We start from the raw sequence: 24,831 nt of genomic DNA, 5'->3' as shown, positions 1-24,831 counted from the left end.
ATATGATCTTTGTGTTATTCCTTGTAGAATAATAGGAATGAATAGTAGCACTACTTCCTCTTTGTTTGTCCTGTCAACTGAACTTCTCCTTCTGATCTTGTACCTAGATCACAAATTATCTCACATCCAATAATCCCTTGGACTATTGACTTGCACTTACCAAAAACACATCTCCTTTTCAAACTTCTCACTCAATAAAATGATCAACACTTTACAAACAAGGAAAAAATCTTTCCTTTATATTGTATCTTCAAAATAATTCCTTGAATTGGCCTTGAGGCTTTCCCAATTAATTATAATAAGATAATTAATTAATTCATAATTACAATAGCATTGTCAGTTCATAGTCTATGCAACTTCTCACATGTGTGACACTAGGGCTTGCACATTCTTTGGCATCATCATCAGATTGTCTTATGTCACTAGATGATTCCTTATCTCCAGATTATATCTTTGTCAAACAATATAATACAAACATAAAAAACTTCTTAGCTACTCTGTCTCTGTACTACTCTCTATGAATTAGGCATATCTTCCATACATCTTTGACTTGAGTACTATGCATTGAACTTTAACATCATGACATAGTGTTGAAATTTCCATGAACACACATCAACAACTAATCAAAACATTGTATGTAAAACTAATATCTTTGCTTGCTACTTGTCCAGTCTTCACAGTCTTGCTAAGCTATGTTGACATCAATGACACACATAGTCATGAATGAAACATGTCAATAATTTCCAATGCTTTAGGATAATCCCCCAATGTATTATCATAAGTATTCATTATAGAAAAAAGAGGATAAAATGAGGAAAGAGACTGAGTGACATAGAGATCTAAACAAGCAAGGTAGTGCTGAAACCTAACATATCATTTCACTATTACTCTCTAACAATTATAGAAGAAAATATCTTAACTAAGTGGAATATATAGTAATATTTATAAATTCATTATATGGTGACATTATGTTGAATTTTTTGTAAGTCCTTTAGACTAGGCTACTCTTTAGATATTTCAAGGAGTGATAAGGTCTAGATGATCTTTGGTGAAAATCCTCTAACAAGGTCACATTAAAAATGTGTATGTAGCCTTTAACAAGGTTAGCTCCTAATATAGCTCACTTTATAAGAGTGAGATTTTTGGGTTTACCATCCTAGGAAGTTTTCCCCTTAACAAGGTTTCCATGTTAATTACTTGTGTCAAAATTGTGTGGATGCTTATTATGTTGCATGTTTATTTCATTTTTACTATTTATTGCTACAACTCAGTATAAGGTGGAAGTTTTACTCTATTACTTAGTAGAAGTTAAGATTTGACTAAATGATTAAATTGACTATGAGATCTAGTAACTAAGATAGTAATCTAAAAGATTGAAGAGCTTAAGTTTGTGGAAATGTGTTTTTAAGTCCTATAGGATAACTGGCTAGAACTTATTCACTCCCTCTCTTAGTTATTTAACAAAAGAATCTTCCCCCTCTCTTAGTCATCATTTATAGAATGATGATTATCCTCTACATTCTCTAGATACTATGCCTCTTTGGGTTCATGATATATTAGATCAAGTGATAATTAGATTGGTAATTTTTCACATGAGAGAAGAACAAGGTTAAAATTTGAGCAAGCTTCACATATTTTCATTTTTACAACTTCCAATCCACAATCCTTTCAAGAAGCTTCTAGTGTCCCCTAGTAGGATGCTTCTAAAAATGGGGATGTTAGTTACATAGAAATCAACCATACTTGACATCCATTCCCTCTTCCTATGGGATGAAAACTTGTTTGGTGCAAGTGGATCTATTGAATACATTTGTATACATATCAACTAGCTGAAAAGTATAATCTCACCTAGTTTCCTAAGGGTTCTCCCAAGTTCCTAAGAATGAATACTCTAATATCTTTGTATTAGTTATGAAGATTAATTCCAATGAACTTTTCCTTTCAATTACAACAACCCACAAATGGGAAGTTTTGGTATTAAGGAACATTGAGAGTGGGTGAAGGGTGAGTCAATGTTTTATAAATTTTAACCTTTCTTAACTAATTATTTAACCATAACCAAAATGATATAAGAAGTAAACAACAAAGAAAATGAAAAAAAATATAACATCATGAACCATGATTTTTATTTTGGAAACCCTATAGGGGGGAACCATGGTGGGGAAAGAACCCATAGACGATCACTCTGCAAAAGTAATAACCCTATTATAATTTTGAGTACAATAAGGGGAATGCACATTAATTTAGGTATGCTAGATAGATATCACTTCTCAAATACAAAATATGAAATTTAACTACCTTACAAAGCATGTATGAACCACAATCCAAAAGATGATCTAAAGGATAATGTCAAATATGCCAATCTAGTTCCATATAGGTGTACTACAAAACCTCTTCTCAATCTGTCAACCTACCATCTGATCACATGCACAAATTACCATATCATCTTTGTCTATCATATTTTATAACCATTCTAAATTAACACAAAAAATCAATCTTACATATCAAATATCACTGTTAAGTTTTTAATTAGTTTCCTCAAGAACATATCATGTAACTTGTGAAGTGTCAATGAAACCCATAACCAAATTTCTTTCCTAACATTGAGCAACTAAATAGATATTTTCTCCCATGTTAGATCTACTATATAATCTAATAGGATCACCAACTGATCTACCAACTGTAGTATCTATTCTTTAGATTTAATCAATTTCTAATACTCATAACATCATTAATTTATCATTTAAAATATTTATCTTCTAGGAAGATAGAATAAGATAGAGTATACCTTATTGAATCTCCCTCTAGGTATAATTCTCCTTACTTGAAACTATCTAACTATATTGAAGCTTTTATTGTACTCTATATATTGTCTTTGTTTCCCATAACCAATTTCTTCTCCAATCCATTGGTATAAAAAAAATGATAAGTGGCCATGTGAATTGTGTATGATTTTCATTAATGATAATATACAATCCATTGAGATAAATTCTCATTTCCAATAATATCCACCTTTAGCATTGATGGAGACACTTATTGAAAAATGACTAAGTATGTAAAATAAAAAATACCAAACACTAACTTCTCTTTGAAAATCAAATTGCTTTGCTCCCACTCAGTTGAATGTCTTTCCATATATTTTTCAATCTATATCTCCCCTTCTTTGACATTTATGATGGAGTCTATGAATCACAACAAAACTTATCTACCAAAATCCTACATCTTCACTTATATACAAGTATATAAAATATACTTACAAAATTTTGAACATGTCTAATAAAATATTCCTTAAAGCACAAAAGTCTATATCCTAACTTTTCTTCATGCTATCCATAATTTTTTTTATCTATCCACATATTTCATAAGCAAGTTTCCGATTCGATTCAATATTTTTTGCATCATGATAGTATAGGCTTCCTCTACCTCCTTCAAACCATTAAGAAAAATGTCTAACTTTGGTGTGATATGATTCCTCATCTCACTGATCCTTCCTTCCATATTTTCCTTCTTAGATACAAATTTTTGATATTTTCCATCCATGATATAACTTTAACTACATGAATCAAATCTTGTTTTGTCAAGGGATCATATGATTTAGCCAATTTAGACAACTTATCTCCCTCTTCTTAATTATCTTTTCAATATCATGAACACATTTGGAGTAAGTTAGACATGCTCTATATATTTTTCCACCTTTGGTTAGAGCTTCCTTCAACATTTGTATGATAACTCCCAATGTTTTGTCTTTTGCTATAAAGGCATTCAACTAATTAGACTTCCTTTCATCAATTTATTTTTCACCTTAATCAAAGTTGATTTCTCTAAATAATCAAAATGTGAACTCACAAAATTTAGATGACTTGATGATGTATTGATTTTCTCCTTAAAAAAGGTCACCATGGTCTTACCTTAATTGGACCTTTATAGGAGTCTTCAAAATTTGGTTCCTTGGTTTGGTCTAAGCAACCAAAGAAAATCTCATCATCTATAGTGTCTTGAAAGCATCCAACTTAATTGAACCTAAAATGATCTCTATATCCTCCATATTAGTTTCTAGAGATCACTTTAGGTCCAATTAAGTTGTATGTTCTCAAGCCAGTGTAGATGATATGGAGGATATAGATATCATTTTAGGTCTACACTAGTACGGTACATTATAGAGGATATAGAGATCATTGCATATAAGACCAGCGTAGATCTCATCATCTAAAATGGTTTCATATGTAATTATATTCAAGTTGAACCATTCTAATCTAATTTATTATATTGCATTATTAATAGGAATACAATTTATTATTTCCTTATTCATTCTCACTTTCTTTGTATTTGGCTTTTGAATCATGGGTGACTACCTTTATATCTAAATCTTACAATTACTCATTTTTAAACAATTTATGTATTTGATTTTTATTTTTGAAAATAAGAAAAGCTATATAGGTGTTTATTCATCTCTTAGTAAGATATTTATAAAATATCTTTATGATTATTACTCATGTTATACTAAGATTTAATATGAGAATATTTAAGATTACTTTACTATAATATTGATTGTGTTTTTTTTTTTGGCAGAGTTGATGCTTATAGGATTTATTTCACTATTCCTTGCTGCTTTTCAAGAATCTATAAATCATGTTTGCATTCCAAAAAATAGCACCAAAATATTATTGCCATGTGAAAAGATTGTGGAAGATGATTTATCTATAGAGAGACTTTCTTTGAAGGTTGGATACTGTGAGAAAAAGGTAAAGTAAATTTACTTTTCTTTACACATTTACAACATGAAATTAGATCTAGAAAAAAGAACCAAGAGTATAAGTATAGTATGCATAAATATCTGCAACATAAGACAATTACAAGTTATTAAATAGTGAATCTTATCAAATTTTAGGATAGAACAAATTCCATACTAGGTTTATTAAACTTCTAAAATTGTTAACTAATTTAGAGTTTTAAATGAAAAAAAATAACAAAAGAGAAAAAATTAGATGCATTTATCTTAGATTTTAAAGTTGCCAATTTTATTGAAATGACATTAAGAAATAAGAAGGTGAAAAAAACATCAACCCTCATTTAGATCATGGAAATCTTCATATAATTTATATTAATATTGAAGAGGACACCAAATAGGAATGAATTCGAACATAAAGGTCATGACACAATTTTTGTTTTGAAAGAAGTGGTTAAAAAGTATTCACCTCAAATCAAAGAATACAAAGAAGAGGACCCAAGGATAGATTGAGAACACCCAAGAATAAACAAGAAGAGGGTCCAAAAGGAACTTGGCCAAGGATTTGAGCAACCAATTTTCCCTCCATAATTAGATTTTCCAAAGTCTCAAAATATTTTGAGCTCAAAAGGCCTTAATCATCCACATCCCACCAATCTAGGTTCTCCAAACCCTATTTTTTCAAGAAATCAACCACTCTATGTCATTCATAGGGAATGCGAAGAAAATAAATATAATCCAGTGAAGAGAAAATATTCAATAATGTATCCACCACCAAAACTAAATTCTAATTAACTCCTTCTTTATGTTTCTCATTCAACACATTAGTTACACTATCAGAATTAGTCTCACAAACAATATTCTTCTGACCAATAGAGTACCATATCTTAATAGCACAAATAAAATTTATAGCCACCAATCATCTTTAATAGATGAACACTATATTTCCATATCTACCTCTACTAATACCACCAATTCCTACATGATTGAGATCCCCCCAAGAAGAACCATCAATATTAATTTTTAACACTCCTTTAGGAGGAGAGATTTACCTCCCCTATCTATAGATTGTCTATTTGACATTCCTCAATCTCCTCCTAATAGAGGAGTATGCTCCCTTCTTAGCTATAAAAATAATATTTATCACAACCAAATCATTAGATTCCACAAGTATATATACATGATATTTTATGAAAATAGTTTCCTCAAGCTTGCATACAATCTTTCTCCATAGGAGAGAAACCCCCATTTACATATCTAGAAATATCATTGTATTCCTTTCTAACCATAAGCTTAAAATAATGGAGTTTAGACTAATAATTTATGCAACTTGTAAGAAAGAGATCTTAGCTAGAGGATATCTCAAATACTCCCCAAATTCTATTGTAGAAGTCACATGGATGCATGCACGATTCCACACAACCCACCACAAATGTCAAACCTCTCTAGAGTAAGAACATAGAAATAATATATGAGAAACCCATTCCTCACTACTTTTAGAAAGGACACATCTAGGTCCCTAAAATCCTTTCTTCCATGAATTATCCCAAGTGTGATATTGGGCAACCAAGAAAAGGAAATCATTTAATTTGGTTCCAAACTTGGTTCCACCAATGAACACCACCATGACCATGTAATTGAATTTCCAAATCTATGTATATAGACACAAAAAAATCTATTTAGATCTTGACCCCAAGAAATAAACATTACTTTCCATTAGAGTACAATAGAGTGCATTAGTTAAAAACCATCTAGCTCTTGACAATTACCTTCAGTAACACCAAACAATCACTCTTGAGGATCCTTCTAAGAAATCACCTCTAATAAATCCTTGAGCATAGCAGTCTTAAAATTTACCACCCTTTCCCAAAAGAATTAAAAATATATATCACAAAGAGGTTGACAATGAATAAATTGAGAAATAATTAGGGGATTTCTATCCCATGTATCATGCCCAAAAAGAGCATCATAGCCCCTATTAAAAATATAAAAAATACACTTTGTGATGAGTTTCACCCCTTTTTTGAGAGTATTCCAAACCATGAAGCCCTTTCCTATGAATTTAACCAAGGCATATTTACACTTTCAACTCTCTTGAAATACTTAAAAATAATGGTTTTCTCCTAGTCCTAATCATAACAAGTTGACCAACTCTAATAAAAAATTGTCAATAAAACCTTACTAATGAATCCCACTAGTTGGAGACCAAGACCACCCTCTTACTTTGCCCCACATACTAAATATTTTCTAACTAGGCCCAAATTTAAAGAAAGTAAAATTTAAGACTAGAGAAATTAAAATGACAGGAAATTAAACTCATTTATAAGCTAGAAGGAACAATTTGTGCAAAGCATCTACAAATGGGAAGATTTTCCAACAGTGAATTCAGAAGAGTCAAACTTTCAGTAGATGAAATCTATTTGTAGATCTAGTGCATAACCCTCTTGTAAAAATTATTTAAAATATCCTACCAAAATTCTCTACATTGAGAGTCCATTCCAAGGGGAATCCAAAATAAACCATAGGAAGATAACTAATTTGAAATATGAGAATCTGGTGAATCCTATTCTAAATAATTTGTGTATTAAGTAAAGAAATAGTGAGCTTAGTTTCATTGAGTGTCTACTCTAGGGTAGAAAACTAAGTTTCCAAAGTTATCCTCTTGTTAATAGTTTCATTTATTTTTTCCATGCCCATCAAAGAAGTATTGTCAACAAACTACAAGTGAGAATAAGGTGGAAAACTATCATACCAACTCTAGATCAAGCCTTGTTTGATTTGTATTTAATTAATCTACTAAGACACTTAGCCATGATGATTGAAAAAAAGTGGAAAGGGGGTTTCCTTACTAGAGACCTCTAGAGATGGCATTGAACAACTCATGAAGTTCATGAATAAGCATAAGAGAGAAGGAGGTAGAGGAGAGATAACTCATGACCTAATTTACCTAGTCATTAGTAAATCCAAAATTCAAAGGAATATTCTATAAAAAATCTCATTTAACTCAATTATAAATATTTTCCATGTCAATCTTGATAAAAATGACCCCTTCTTTAGAATATTCCATAGAATGAATAATCTCTACAACACTAATAATCTAAATAAGAATATTTCTAAAAATAATAAATCCACTATACTCATTAGAAAATAGAGATTTGTGGTATAAATTGAGTCTTTCAATAATCAATTTAGTGACAATACTATACACCACATTGCAATGATATATGGAACTAAATTGGTATATTATAATCACACTATCCTTTTTAGGGATAGTATCTAGAAAAGTAGAATTCATGGATCTTAACATTTCCTTATTTCTCTATGATTCCCAAACCACCTCAAGAAGGTCCAACTTGATAAATTACCAAAGCTCATAAAACATTTAACTAGGAATCCATTAGGCCATGGGGGTTTACCTTTTTTCATGTAAAAAAAAAAAAACATCTTATACTTCTTAAAATGAGATGGAGTGAATGAGAGCCTCATTCATTTCATTTGAAACCAAAGGTTGAATGCTCTCTAATATATAATTTTCATCTTCCCTAGAAGGAGAGGAATCTTCCATAAATTGGGTAGAAAAATACTAAAGAACTCAATGAAAGATTTCACACATTGAGTAAATTTGGGAACCTTCTAAGGAAATTAGAAAAGTAATGAGATTGTCATTTCTTCTTTCCTTCAAAAATTATTAAAAAGGTAGTCTTCATATTTCCTTGTAGCCAATACACTCAAGATTTCTACTTTCAAAAAATACCCTCACAAAGTTCCCATTCATACAATTCCTAAATATCCATAACCTCTTCCCAATCCAGATCTAAGATAAATCCTTGATCTTTGATCAAGTGAGTAATAGATTTTATCCAAGCTTGGGATACCTTTTTATTGTAGTTTAGGTTTCTAAAAAAATTCCTACTCTATCTATTAAGCCTTTATTTCACATGTTGCAATATGTTGACAAAAGAATAGATAGCCCTACCATGAGAAGGCTTCCATTCACATCATTGGAGTGAAATACCCCTCAACCACATAACTTAAAACCTTAATCAAGGAATATTTGAAGTTTTTGAAGAGACCATAGAAATATTGATCAATCATTATTCATAACATTTCCAATCTAGAATCTATGAGCTAAAATTCCATCTATTCCCTATCTAGTAGAAAGAGACAATGAATCAATTAAATCTCTATGAGATCATTATGTGGCTTTAAATAAATAACATTCAAAATCTAGATATTTTCATTAAGAAGGTGTTGGAAGATTAATTGGGAAACTAAGATACTGAGGGGCCAGGGGGGTGAATTAGGACCTATAAAGATTTTATCCTTCAAAAAAACTTTATTGCATTCGCCATATTGGCCATCTCATAACTAGTTTATGCATAACATAAATAATATTCTTAATAAATCTCACTATAAATCACATTCATGAAACGTAAACATATAACAAGAAATATTTGGCCCACCCAAAAACCCTCCAAGGTGAAGGTAAAATTGGGAAGGGGATGACACCCACAAATCTTCACTACCATTGTAACAAAGTTAACCTATTAGGGTTACAATTTTGATCACTTCTGATGATCTACCCTATGAGGGGTCTTCTCTGCTAAAATATTTTAAGACTAATAGGTCTTACCTTGATTAAAGGATTTTTCACTTACAATGACATAAGGACTCTGTTAGGAGATTTACAAAAGTTTGTTAAAACCAATATCTTAAGAGATTTTCCTTGATTCCATTTGTTAAAATTGACTTAGTACCTGATCCTTCAGTATGCACTTATAATTGACTATTACGGATCTCTTCTTTCTAATCTCTAATTTGATCTCCAATCCAATATATCTTTTCTCAATCCTTCACTACTTCATTAGGTTTCTAGGCACTATTCTTCACAACTTTCGCATGTAGCATCCAAAAGCTCACTCCTCCACACAATACTTCACTTCCTTCATACACTTCAAAATCTCTTATTTGATATCTCACTCTACACTTGTTAAAAATAAGATTTGGATCTACCTATTTAAAGACATCTATAGTCTTCTAGATTCTTCTCTTTTTGCCTCTTCATCTAATTGGCTATTCTTTCCTCATAAGGATTGGTGATCCATGTTAGAACATGTAACAACCCATGTAACAAACTCTACAGTCATCAAATTTTGTGTTCATGTCAGCTTGAAATGGTTTACCTCAAAGTTTGTATCATTCTAGAATTTGATGTTCTCTCTATGTTACTTGGCACTCGTTTTTTATGATGCTTAGTCATAATTGTTCTTTCTATTATTGCTCAACCTTAACTATACAGGACTTGTTCTATATAACTCAAGATCAATGTGCTCTATCTACTCAACATTCACTAGGCTCAACTTATACTAAAAATATTCAATGACCAAATACTTTCTTAGCTCCTATAGATCTCAACATATACATGATTATTTACAAGTCTCAACCTATATAGAGTAGCTCAGTCATAGTAATGACTAATTTTCTCTTCCTTATATATGACTAAGTGTTTGACACTAATAGACAACAAGATTTAGAGATGCCAACAATCTCCCCCTTTAATATTAGTGGCAACAACACTTTGTCATGATTACATATTTATAGTAAAAGAATAAGGGTACTCCCCAAAGCCTATGACTCAGTTCTTATATAACTTCAAAACTTTTTCTTTACAATACATACTTTACAGAACTCAAATTAGTCTGATTGTAACTTTTTCATACCTTGTCTTCTTTCCACCTATTTAAGCTCTGAATCTCTATATCTTTTCATTATATCCTCTTCATAACTCATCATTCCTCCTTGATCATTTCATTTCATATCATTTCCCCCTTGTTATATCAATCAACCCCCTTATTATTTCATTATTTTTCTTTAATTATCATCATTTCCCCTTGTTTTTGACACTTATGTTTGTTGTTGGGTGGTTTTCTACTGGGGTTGTGAGGGTGGAATCAAACCATACTTGTCAATGAATGGTTTATGAATTTGATTTATCATGTCAACCGCATGATCCCAAGTAGTTCTTGTTGATTCTAAAACATCAATCTTCAACTCCACATTCGTTGGCAAGTCAACTAAGTTGTCAACAATTGAAAGATTGTGATATCTTTGTACTAGATCCTTTACTGAAATGAGATCTCATTACATAACCTCCAAATGAGGTATCGACATTGATTGGATAGAGATTATTTTTTCCCTCATTCTTCTATATTTTTTTTTTAGCTTGACCAACCTCCCTTGTGGAAACAATAATCTATTATAGTGCATTAAGCTTGATTCAACTTGACTAAGAGATAAAACTACTTGATTACTTCATATCAACTTGAGTCCTCTACATGTTTTCCTAAAATTCATTTGTAAACCTTGGCACATAAAAAAGTATGTAGTATAGGTCTTGTACATTCTTCACAAGATCCTCTAAATTCTATACAAGTTCCTATAACTCAACTTTTCTTACTGCAATGGTAGTAGAAAATTTTTCCAATAATCTCTTCTCAAATTTCTTTTCAGAAAAAACCATTAGTTTTTCATTTTCCTCAACAACTTTAGTGTTGGATTTTTCAACAATTTGTACCAACTAAGAGATAATGGAGGCTTGTTCATTGGTGGTCTAAATATCAAAAGCATCAGCAATATGTCCTTGATATAATACAATAGTTGTTTTTTTTGTTGTTCTTGCCTCATCTCTTCTTTCTTTTTCTTCCTTGCTAATATGTCCTGTAAGTTGAGAGTTTTCCCAAAAGTGGGATTGGCTAGATCCCATTTTGGCATATCAATTACTTCATCCAAACTAAAAATATTATTTGGAAAACTACCTTTTATCTTCTTCTCTATACTTTTCTTAGGAGTGTTGCTGCTCAACACTACTAGAGTAAGAGTAGGTGATGGGGTGTCACCACTCAATCTTTCTTAAACTCAATGCTTGGAACAAAAATGGTAGAACTTGACACTACATTCTTTATTTCCTCTTCTTCTTGTCTAGTCTCCTTATCTCCCTCATCCTGAGGTCTTGAGATATGTGGTCCTTCTTGACCTATAGTAGAAACTTCTACATTGGTGTTCCTCTTTCTCTTGCTTCTCCCTTTCTAGTTCCTCAAATTCTAAAGTTTCCACTTATTCATTAATAGGAGTGTTAGGTGTAGTGGCATGAATAGGAGATACATTTCCTTGTGGGTTTGGCACACTTTAATTTTCTTCATCACTTTGACTATTCTCAATGGTTACTATATCTACTATTTTCTCCTATTTAACTCCTTTTTTGGTTAATCCAAAAATACTCTTTCATAATAATTCATTTTATTCTAAAATAGCCTCAATAATATTCTATAAAATCATGAATATTCTAAATTTAGGAACAAATGGTTCCTATGCTTCTCCACAAATATTGTCTTATTCTTATTTGACAATTTAGGCATAATCTTGGCCAATGTACCTTCTCTAATTTGCTTCTTTTCTTTAGTTTCCTATTGCCATTTTCTATCTTGTCTACTATACAAATCATTTTGAATCATCTTTTACAATTAAATAGGAGAAAGTTTATTGTTAGTGATCATATCTATAAAATGTCCTCATATACCTTGGATTTATCATCATTTCTTGATGTATCATACTTTGCATATCTAAAAATTGATAGACTTGCATATCTTCTAATGTTGGCACATACCTCATCAATATTTCTTGGCTTTATAGGTATAATGACTCAATGATGTCTAGTTTCATAAGACTCATTTCTCTACATCTTCCTCTTCAATGTCTTTCTATTTTTACTAGTCTTCTATTTTTCTGGCTCATAGTGGTTGTCATGTTCCTTTTTTCTACACCTGTGCCACTAGGCTTAGTGATTTTAACCTCTCCTTTCTTGATTAGTGGCTCGAAACTTACTATTGTTGTTGCCCTAATTCTCAGTGTTTGTGCTTAGGAAGAGAGAGAGGCTTGGGTGTTGTCTTCTTTGTAACCTTTCACTCCTTAGGATTTGTAATTTTTCATAATTTTAGCTTGCTTTGGTAGTGGGGTGACCAGTGCTAGGAATTTACCCCATTTCTTTGCACTTTCTTCCTCTTCCTCGTCACCACTATCATTTTCTTCATCTTCTCTCCAAGACCTTATGTAAGCATCAAAGATTCTTTTCTTTTTTTCTTTTTTTCTAGCTTTCCTTCTAGGTTTTCAATCATCGTCTTTCTCTTCTTATATGTAGAAGAAATTTTGATATCAACAATTATTCTAGCCTATTCTTCTTGATACTTGCCAAAGGGATCAGCCTATACATCAACTTCTTTCTTTAGTAGTGTAGCAATACTTGCACTTACATCATTTGCTTCAATTTCATAACTAAAGGGTTTAAGCTAGGCTTTCCTACACTTAACTACTTGTACAAATGTATTGTTTGTATCAACAAGAAAAAATATATCATTATAATGCTTCATAACTAATGATTTTGGGATCCTCAGTCTCTTTCTCATTTTCTGTTTGAATTCTTCAGAATATCTATCTAGAATATCTTCAAAATTTTCTCCCAGTTCTGTTATATACCCACTAATTTTCCTTGTCGTAGGTTTTTTGTGTTCCCATTCAATATTTCCAATAGTAGAAAAATAATTTTGTGTAAAATAAAATACACATAATCAATGATTCAAACTTACACATTCAATTATTCACTTTCCTGATTGATGTTAGGAACTCTGTTAGTTACAATTGTTAGAACTTTGAAATATCATATTCATGATCCTTCATCATGATCTACCACACCTAATCAACTACCATACAAGGCATACCATTCAATTTTATTGAGTGATAAAACTAATGAGAGATTACTCTAATAATAAATTCGATCAATGGATCAATGATGGTAGAAATAGACAACCCGCATCCATTCCACTTGGCTTTGGTATTTTCCTTAATCACTTCCTTGGTTTGGCACCAAATTGTCTTCCTATTATCAAATGTAGGGTAGCCAATAAACACATGAATTAGCTTCTTTGAAATCTTTACTGGTTCATTCTCTAACCAAAACTCCATATCATGAATTCTGCTCAAAACTACCTTGATCCATTCAATCTTGAAATTAATTGAAAAATCTAGGGCACGAGTTAACCCTTACCTCTCAAATTTTTTGAAATTGTCCTTTAATACTCCTTCATCACACAATTTCTCATGTGTCACACAAGTTTTGTAATCACCAACTTCAACAATTTTGCATACATAATAACTTCTCACATCGTGAATTGTAATGACTTTAGGTGGTATTGATGATAACACACCCATTGAATCTCCTTTCATGGAAATCTAAGTATAATATGAAACTTAGGTGGAGGACATGTGTCACTCTTCACCAATTGAATATTTCTCACATCATATCCTTGATTCTTTATTGTAGATGATGAAGATGCCATATTCTCATGTTAGGGTTCTGAAACTTTCTTTTCTAAACTATTTGGCACAATTGAAAATCAATACTTGATTACACTTTTACTACTAATTTTCTTCCAATCTCCTTTAAAATAACTTCACTAATTGTTTAAATCACTCTATTTTCTCAAAATCTAAATGCAAGGTGTGTAAAATGCCTTCAAATTTTTAATATATACCTCCATTCATTAAAGTTAGGTTCTCCATTAATGATGTTTCTTTGGTTAGTTGGAATCCAACTATCTCAATCATTACTAAATTTTTTGAACTCAGTCTCCATTACATGGCTCAGAAAATTCCATCTAACTTAGCCTATACATCAGTTTGACATTTTGGGTTACTCGATCCATATTGCAATGCTCGATCAATATAGATAGTTTTACTGGTGTTTGGCACCCATTGTGTAAATGATTCTTTTACATTATTCTTCCCATATATATGTTCTAATGCATCTTTTATCATGTAGATATAAACTTTTTCACATTTTATGTTAGGAACTAATGTAAGATAAATAATTAAATATATAGTTCCTTACATACCTTTCTTGACTTGTTTGAGGTGGTGTGATCACCTTCTAAATTGGATTGGGTGGACCTTAACTTTATTTGTTCCACTATTTTCTACTTCAACCTTTTTCTTCTAGGTTTGATCTATCTCCTTGTTTGTTCAACATCCACTTTTCCTTTACCCTTGTGTTCATTATTAGGTACTAGTGCTTACATCCTCTAGCTCTTTCTCACATGTCCAATCTTGTGACAATTAGAACAAACTTTCTTCAATGCATTCTTGTTTGTCTTGTTAGATTTTGTCTGTAATCTACATTTATATGATTTGTGTCTAGACTTTTGAAAATTGTAACAATATCCCTCAAATATTTGTGTAGTAGGTGAATTGTTCATTCTTGATCTACACTCATGTATTTGATGTCCTTGCTTCTTGTAGTAAAAATAATAAGCAGTAAACTTAGGTTTAGGGTTTTGAATACCATTTTTTCTTCTGCACATGTTTGCAATATGTCCAATTTTACCACAAAGATATCATGTAGGTTTTCCTTTTGAATTTGCATTCCTTATCTCTCCACTCTTGTATGATTCTCTTTCTTATATAGATGAATGTTTCTTTGTTTGTTCTTATCCAAAAGTATTGCTAGATGATCTAGGTGATCTCATCAATTCTTCAAAGTATTGATGCTTCACTAGGCTTGTTCATTCTTTCCACAAGTTTTTTCTTAGATCTGAAATAATTCCTCAGTAGACTAGTTTGTGATCTTAGATTTTCTATTTCCACGTCTTTCCTATTCAATTCCTAATTTGCAAGCATCAATTGATTCGTCATGCTTAGTTGTGTGTTTGTAATCTTTTACACATTAGATGACCTTTTCTCAAGTATGATAGCCATTTGTCTTTTGTCTTCCATAGCTATAGCTTTGTCTTCTTCAAGTTTCTTCTCCTAGTTGGTCACTTCACATAGCCTTACTAATTGGATTCCATGTTCTCTTTTCAATCCTCTAACTTCTTCATTTAGGAAAATGTTCTTCTCCAATAAATCTGCAATAGTTGTACCATTATCATTAGAATTTCTAGTGTTAAATAATCCCTGTGTATCAACTTCTTCATAAAGTGTATCATTTTGTTGAATGGCCATTTCCTTTCTCTTTCTAAGGGATTTTCATAGTTCCTCTCTTGCTACTTCAAGTTGTTGCAATATGATCTAGATGTCAACCACTTGATTGTCAATAACCTTTCCCAATTTGTAAGTCTTGATCTCCAAGATATGAACTCATAAATTATTAGACTTCTTCAAGATAACCAATGCTTTGATACCAATTGTTTGAAGTTTAGTTTAGAAACTAAGATACTGAGCAGGGGGTCAATTAGGATCTATAAAAGTTGTATCCTTCAATTTTTTTTTTTGCATTCACCATATTGACCATCTCATATCTAGTATATATATAACATAAATCAAATATTGTAATAAATCTTACTATAAATCACATCCATGAAATGCAAAAAAATAACACAAAAGATTTGGTTACCCAAAAACCCTCCAAGGTGAAGGTAAAACTAGGGTTGGAATGACACCCATAAATCTTCCCTATTGCAGTAACAAATTTAACCTATTAGGGTTATAAGTTTAATTACTTCTAATAATCTACCATGTGAGGGGTATTCTCTACTAAAATATTTTAAATTGTTAGGTCTTACCTTGATTAAATGATTTTACACTTATAAAAATGAAGCAAGGAATATGTTAGAAAATTTACAAAGGTTTGTTAAAACCACTCTATTAAACTATTTCCTTGATTTGATCTATTAAAACTGATTCACTACTTGATCCTTTAGTCTGCACTAGTGATTTCTCACTACAGATCTCCTCCTTTGTATCTCTAATATAATCTTTAATTTGATATAGTTTTGTTGAGTCCTTCACTACTTCATTAGGTTGGTAGACTCTGTTCTTGACAATTTTTGCATGCAACATCCAAAAATTCACTACTTCACATAATACTTTTCTTCCTTTGCACACTTTGCAATCTCTTCTACAATAGCTCACTCCACACTTGTTAAAAATAAGGTTTGGATCTTCCTATTTAAAGACATCTTAAAAGTCTTCTAGATGCTTCCCTTTTTTCCTCTTCGTCTGATTGATTGTTCTTTCCTCATACGACTTGGTGATCCATGTCAGAATGTGTAACAAACTCTACAATCACTAAATGTGATGTTCATATTGGCTTGAAATGGTTTAGCTCAAAGATTGTATCATTCTAGACTTTTATGTTCTTTATATGTTCCTCAACACTCACTATTTCTGATGCTCGGTCATAACTATTCTTTCTATTATTTCTTAGCCTTAACTATACTTGAATCCTATATAATTTAGCATTAATGTGCTCTGTCTTCTCAACATTCACTAGGCTTAGTTTTACTAAAAATACTTGATGACCAAAGACTTTCTTAGCTTCTATAGAGCTCAACATATACATGATTATTTACAAGTCTTTGCATGACTCAACCTATATAGAGTAGTTTGGTTGTAGTGATTGTTGGAAATATTCAAGACTATGCTAAGTTATTGAGGGGGGGGGGGGGGGTGGCGGGGTGAATTAGTAACTTCTAAAATTTCTACAACAATTACAATTTTGAATCCAATAAACTGCTTAACATTTAATTTATCACATCTAATCTAATTGCATGCATGTGAAACTAAAAATATAAAAGCATCCACAACACTTGAACACAATTATTTGGTGGCCCAGAAACCTTCCAAATAGAAAGTGAAACTAGGGTGGGGATGATACCTACAAAACTTCAATACTGCAACATAAAATTGGCTTATTAAGGCTTACAATGATCACTTCTCATGATCTGCCTTGTTAGGAGCAATTAGGACTGCTAGGTCCACCTTGTTAGAGGTTTTACAAACACACAATGAAGTATGCACTCTATTAAGAGATTTAAGAAAGACTATTAAGTCTACCTTGTGAAAGAATTTTGACCGGTTCACCTATTAGGATGAAATAGTAGATCTTTGACTTACAACTAGATTGTTGATAGAGATTCCTTGATTGTATTGATCACCTTTCTATGATGAATATATCTCTGCTACTCCTCTTTTCATATGGCCTTCACAATTCACTCTTTATATGTTGCTTAACTTTACATTCACATTCTTACATGCTTATTACCTTACATTAAATTACATTTTTGGATTTCATACAATACATTACATATATATACCAATCCAAATTACAAAATTACAAAGTCGACTATCATATAAGTTAACACCAATATTACAAAATTAGCCCAAATGAAGACACTTAGGTTCTGAAGATTGACTTGGTGAAGTTCTAATACTCGGCGTCCACTATCATTACTTGGCATTGTCATGCACTCAATAGACATAGAAGCTCAGTCCATACTGATCACTTCAAAGTAGTCTTGAACTCAGTTTACACTGGTGACTCAGTAGATACTATGTAACTTGTCATAAACTGAATCACTCGGTAAACACATAAGCTTGGTTTACACTAGCTTTGCATTATATGAACTATGAACTTAGTAGAAACTATAATTCTTGGTAACCATTGAACTACTCAAGTTGAATTTCTAGATTGAATCTACTCGATTTGAACTACTGGGCTTCACACTAACTGAATATACTTTGTAACCATTGAAATGCTAGGTAGCTACAAGATTACATGGCAAATACTATAGACTATTCAATAAGCTTGGTAGCCATACAAAATCTGAATAAGTGTGTATCACTAATAACAAACTTGATTGATATGTCAACAGTGATGACTGAGTGACTCTTCCTTATTTATGACTAAGTATTTGACACTAATAGACAACAAAACTTAGAGATACCAATAGAAGGATGGTAGAGGGATCTAGTGTAGCAAAGTGCTCCCTTTTTTGGTGTGCTTGGTGTGCACATTTAACCATGAGAAATTATGCAGATTATTTTTCACTCCCAAACATAGATGACACATGATTATTATCTCCCCTGGATAATTCTCTTATTTTGATTCAGTCTATTATAGGATTGTGTATATGTACAGTTATAAGAGAGGAAGACCAATTCTTCCTTTGTACCATCCAAACTCCAATAGTTCCCCTTCACCAAGGGATTGCACTCTTCAAGTCAGCCCCACTAATTATATTATTGATACAACTAGTATATTATCAATAATTATATTATTACAACACTTATGTTATCTATTCTAGCATGAAGGAATATGACCATAGCTAAAATGAACATTAACACTCCCTATTAACTACAGATGAATCCCTCTTGATTGTTTATTTATGTGGTGATATCCTCCATGGCTACTCCAATGAATGGAAATTAAAATAAACAATATTTTTTATTATGAAGTCACTCAATGTCATGTGGCCATCTCATCATGATGTTCACCATGGCTACTCCTGGAGAGTGAACAAACAAAAGTGAAAATTCATGGAGTCTCTCACATGTAATCCACCATGGATACTCACAAAGGGTGGATCCACCATGACTACTCCTATAGGGTAGAATAAGGGCATATTTTCTCTCATAAAGAAGAATACATTAACAAGGGCTAGTATCTCTAAATTCTCTTACATAGAAGAGTGCATTAAGAAGGGATTGCACATAAAGCTTATCTCTCACATAGAAAAATATATTATAGTACATTTATAGAAATCACCAATGTTGAGACTCCTCAACATGAGGTTCATTCTCCATAATTCTAATATTGTTCCAAAAATACAAAAACTTTACTCTAGCAACGGGCTTGGAGAGAATATAGGCCATATGATCATCAATGCTAAAGAATATAAACTAAGTAACATTTGTTTGCATCATATCTCTAACATAGCTATATTTTATCTCCGTATTCTTTGGCCTATCATGAAATGCAAGGTTGGAGTTTCTATCACTCTTAACGAATCCTAAGTTCACCAAGTATCCATTCATCTAGGAATATCATGTCTAGGTGTTAGTAATAAGGTCTTCTACCCTATACACATGAAGCTCTAAACCATGAATCATAGTCCTTTGACTTCTATAATATTCCAAAGAGGAAATTGATCATCATATCTTATTGATGCAACTTATATCTCATGATAGAATTGGATAATTCATGGTCCAAATGGAAGTATGCCTGATCACTCAAGAAACCATCTTGACATGATTCACTCCCTTTGAACCAATATGAATAAAAACCTTGGATGTAAACTAAAGAAAATTATCTTGTTGCCCCTGTTGGGACTAAAAAATGCATCCCTAACTTGAGTACCATTCTAAACTTTTGAGTCATTTTGAGCCCCTATAAGCACATTTTATGCATGCATACCTAACTGTCCTTTTGACACCTATGAGGTGTTTTATGTTTCTAAAACCTTGCATTCAATGTATCCATGCATTCCCTGATGATAAATTATCATTCCAAGTCATTCCATGGAGTTCCATTTTGAGCAATGTCCAGTTTTGCATTTTTTCCCAAGTGTCAAATAGCAACAGGAAGCCTAGTTTGCATTTGAATATCTCACACCTAGTAATGTTTCATGACTCACTTATTTGGGTGTGTTTAGTATGCATCTCAGAGAACCTATGTTTTATATTTTGAGTCATTTTGACATGTTTTGACTAGGTTTTGAATTCTCCAAAGTTGGTTTTTTATTGTTGTCACGTTGATTTAAATTGTTCAAAATTCTGGGAGGCCCTTTTTGACCAGTTGTAACTTTGAACTAGTTGACCTAAATGAGAATTTTTCTTTTGCATTGTATACTAGGGGTTAGAGACTTTTTCAATTTTAGTTTTGAGCCTATGAAGAATTTGTTTGACTAGTTTTTGAATGTGATTCCATTTGTAATTTGTAAAATTTACTAGTGTTAGAAAGTGCAGATTGATTAATACCCCTATTTGGGATGTCATAACTCTAAATCCATGATTACATGAACCAAATGGATTGTACTGTTGTGTTCTACTCTAAAAACTTCTCAAGTCTACTAGTTTTCAAGTCTTCACAAATCTGCCTGCACACTTTCTTATGTCCATTTCGTTTGAGAAAATCATTATTTTGTCATTGTTTCCAGTTCTGCAAATCCAAGTAGCCCACTTTGAACATTCACCAAATGCACTTTGTTATTTTTCATGAGCCCTAATTACAAATTCATACTCACCTCATGACACTAAACTAGTGCCCCATTTTTTGTGGTTCCAAGTGCCTGTTTACCCTATTTTCAAAGCCAAAACTGAATGCAATTTATTATTTTCTGACATGTTTGCTTACAAGTAGTTTTGATTGAGCAACTTTGACAATCAATATATTTTGACCTAGGTGTCATCATGACATGAGATTTGATAGGGTAAGAGAATATGAAACAAAGAATCAATTTGTCAATTTTTCAAATCCCAATTGTTGGATTGAGTCAATTTTTAAAGCAATCTCAGAGGCATTCAAACATCAAAATCACAGTTTGCAAAAAGTGCTAAAATGAGTTTTAATGTTTTATTCAGTATTTGAATTTGTATTTAATTAGTGTTTAGTGTTCAATTGATCAATTTGAAGGGTCAAATATTTTAGTTCAGAAAAAAATTAACTGGACCCACTTTTTGGCTCCACTAATTGTGTCAAATTAATAAAGATTCATAGGATTTCAACTATCTTTTAAGAAGTTAAGGTGATTATGGTTGATTATACACCTCATTAAATGCATTTCATTTTAAAGAGATAAAGTGAATGTATGAGGTTTTTTATATATTCAATAAGCTAACGGAGTTCAAGGAAATGAAGAAGATGGATATTGTATACATATTGTTAGGAAATGAAGAATATGAATATTGTATACATGTTGTTAGCATTGTTGATGGGGAATGAAGATGTTTTAATAATATTGAATAAACATAATTTTTTGGTGGATCTTAGTGTGGTGGGCTGAAATGAGTGGGAATGAATATAGATTATTCTTTTCTTGTGACATTAAATCACCTGTTGCATATTGAGTGGGTAGACTAGAAGGCAAACCTCCTAAGGTATCATTCTATGAAAGGAAAGCTGGTTTTGAGTTTTCTACTCCCGAACTATATGTGCCTTTTCAATAGCAATAAATAACTTAAAATGGGACAATAAAAACTCAGGCTCTACCTTGGGAGAAAAGAAGATGGTTCAGTGGATAGTAAAGTATTACACTTGGAAAGATACCCAAGCAAGAATGTGGAGAGATTGAATGCTAGGAGAAGCTAGAAAATAAATATCTCTGGGGCTAGTTTCAATGCATTGATGGGCTTGATGAACTCACTTTCAAGACTATGGGAACATTAAAGAAAGAGACAAATTAATAGGCTGTACATGTGGCATTTTATTAAGAGAATAGGTCTCTTAGTTTCAGCATTTTAATTTACACCATTAAGGCACGTGAGTAGTATTAAAAAGTGATTCATTTCTTTCAATCTAGCGAAATGAATATACACATGAATGTTTTGTGAGGCTACTACTTATAACCAAGGACCAACGCCCATTGCATGAGATTATCACTTGCACTCAATTTTCTTGACCCGAGAATGATGTCTTCTAGCCTACCAACTGAGCCAACCGAGCTACCGAGTTAAAAGAGACAAATGCAAATGATGTTTCAATTGGAAGACATGTTTTGACTAGATAGAGCCATGGCAAGGGAATCAAATGGAGATAGGCCCACTGGAGTGCTCTACCTCATGATAAAGACAAGACATAGGGAAGGCTTTGTCTTGGGAGGAAGAGTAGGTAGTTGTAAGCCAACAGAAGGATGCTTTGCATGTTAAAGTTGCCCAAACTCACCACGCTTGGTGCAACAGAAAAAACTCCATAAACCTCTGCTAGAATGACTCCACCTCTATGGATTGGCATTAAGTGTTAGAACCCAACAATGAAGACCGACAATGAGGAGTGGAGATAGTGGATGAAGTTTGTAATGAGCAAATGTATACAAGTACAGCAAAGCTTGGTCCAATCATTGATCCTACTCATGAACTTTCGATGGAGAGAATTTTTGGAGGGACCCATGACTGGTTTTCATGAACAAACCCGATTCAAAGTAGAGCAAATGGAGGAACATATTTGAGCTATCTAAAGTATCTTCTGCAGTGCCCATATTGCTTGTGGTAGTATGTGTTTCAATCACATTATAACTGCACAAAGCCATCCTTTGAAATGCATCAAAGGCATGCATGCTTGATATTAAATATGTCAGGGAAAAGGCTTAAGTTTATTATCCCACATGGTTGTTGTTCTGAAATTTTTAATCTGTATATTCCCTGACGCTTAATATTGTGTTTGTCTGAAGGACAAAAGATCTTTTTTGAAGCCAAAGCTTCATGCAGGGGGCCTGCAGCTGGATGGCCAGCTAGCAACGAAGTGTGTAACAGCCACAGTCTACTGAGAATTAACGTATTCCATTATTGATCCCTACAACAATAGGCAGGAGGGAGGAAATATTTCTAGATCTCCTCAGCCATCTACTTAGATAATGGATCAACTATCTTCCACCGGATGCGGTGAAGTTGAGAGCGATGTTTTTGTTTCCTTTCTTTAACACCCTTGTTTACCTCCTAACCTACCCCCAACCTAACTAGAATGAAGTATCTGAATGATTCCATAACAACTAAACCAAAACTAACTAGAATGGAGTATCTAGATGATTCCGTAACAACTGAACCAAAATCTTGAAGCTAACTATAGGTAGAGGGAGAACAGAATGATGATTTCAGCAAATGGATAGGCTACACACAAATGATGATGTCAACAAATGGACAGCTCATGCCCAGACATGAGTTCGCAACAGAAACTGTGCTAGCAAAAACTGCACGATGAGGCCTTAACCATGCGCTGACGCAAAACTGTCAAGTTAATTGTCAGGTGCACGATTGCAACCTTAAATTTTAAGAAGAAGATTAAGGTCTAAAGCATTGAAAATCTTGATTTCACAATTTTTTATGGTTTAACCACAATTGAGGTGATTGGGTTTCAAAGGTGCAATAAGCTTGAATTTGCATGGTCATTGGGGTTAAGGTTGAACCCATGGTTAACATCATGAACTCACAAAATTTTGACATGTGGCTGTGGCCCAAGTGGTAGTGATGATAGGATAGTAATGATGTGGCAAGTCCAACCAATAGGAGGCTACCACATGGCATCTTGTTGGCAGTCAAATGTGAGAGTTGATTCAGATTACAAGAAAATACAAAAAAGGGGAAAATAATAAAAATTGATATTTTATTGTCCTTCTCCAAAATTTGAAGTACAAATCCAAATTTGAAAAATTTAAAAATTTGAAGGAATTTTCTATAGTTAAGACTATAGGATTATTTAATTTTTTCAATTTCATCTTTGAAGCATGAAATGGGCCTGGATTTTCAAATGAGCACTAGAGGGGCAATTTTTATTGAAAATATGCAATGCAATATACTGCCAAAATTGAGAGAAGATGAGCTATCTAGATATGGGGTTAGAAAATGCACAAATGTTCTCTAGTATAGGATATAAGCAATTTTGTGATTTCCAAGGCATTCTCGACAGAATGGGCAAAATTCATCATTGAGCATCAAAGTCAATTGGAAGGCATGCCTTGAAGTTTTTGACTCCAGTTTTGGAGAAACATGATTCTGAGAATTATATTTTTCCTTTAGAAGTCATTTGTCAGGTGTTTTGGTCCTTGTCTTAAAATTAGATCTGACATCTTTTCAGTTGGATGTTTCTATCAGTTCTAAAGATATTTTCAAGTTTTCTTTAGCAACAAAGGATCATATATGATTTGCAATTAACAAAGAGAGTAGAGAGATGTTCTTCATCAATAGATGGGTTTTCCAAGTAGACAAATGGTAGCATCTGATCTAATTTGAGAATTCATGTCTTCTTAATCTCTTCTCTTCTCTTTCTCAAGGGTTGTTAATGGTTGGTTGTTTCCAAACTATTGAGTAGAGCTCTAGTTGTGATTAAACCATTCGTCCCCAACATTTCTCTCATGTAATGAACAACAAGTAGTAATAATACAAATAGTTCTAGTCTATTCAACAATTTTATATTTCAGTTTCATGCATCCATTATGTATTTGTTTCAAGGAAATGATTAAAATACAACAACAAGTTTAATCTTCATTTTGATTTCTTGTCTCCTATTCATGTTGTTTGTGATCTTTTGGGCTTTGTGAACAAAGAGCATAAAACTTAGTTGCATTCTA

The 24,831-nt window shown here is 32.4% G+C and overlaps 1 protein-coding gene across 2 annotated transcripts in view; it reads left to right on the top strand.

Annotated features, from left to right (window-relative positions):
- LOC149580707 (MLO-like protein 1) overlaps nt 1-24,831 on the top strand; it is a 406,166-nt gene that overhangs the window by 146,020 nt on the left and 235,315 nt on the right. For both annotated transcript variants that reach the window (XM_089814525.1, XM_089814517.1), the window contains exon 3: nt 4,570-4,742. In XM_089814525.1, coding sequence (XP_089670651.1) covers nt 4,570-4,742 — 173 coding nt within the window. The remainder of the gene's footprint in view (nt 1-4,569; nt 4,743-24,831) is intronic.

This window comes from Cupressus sempervirens, chromosome 1, assembly GCF_028749045.1.
Source record: "Cupressus sempervirens isolate cs-2001-9-10 chromosome 1, ASM2874904v1, whole genome shotgun sequence".
Taxonomy (NCBI): Eukaryota; Viridiplantae; Streptophyta; class Pinopsida; order Cupressales; family Cupressaceae; genus Cupressus; species Cupressus sempervirens.
This window is presented reverse-complemented; position numbering and strand designations above follow the sequence as displayed.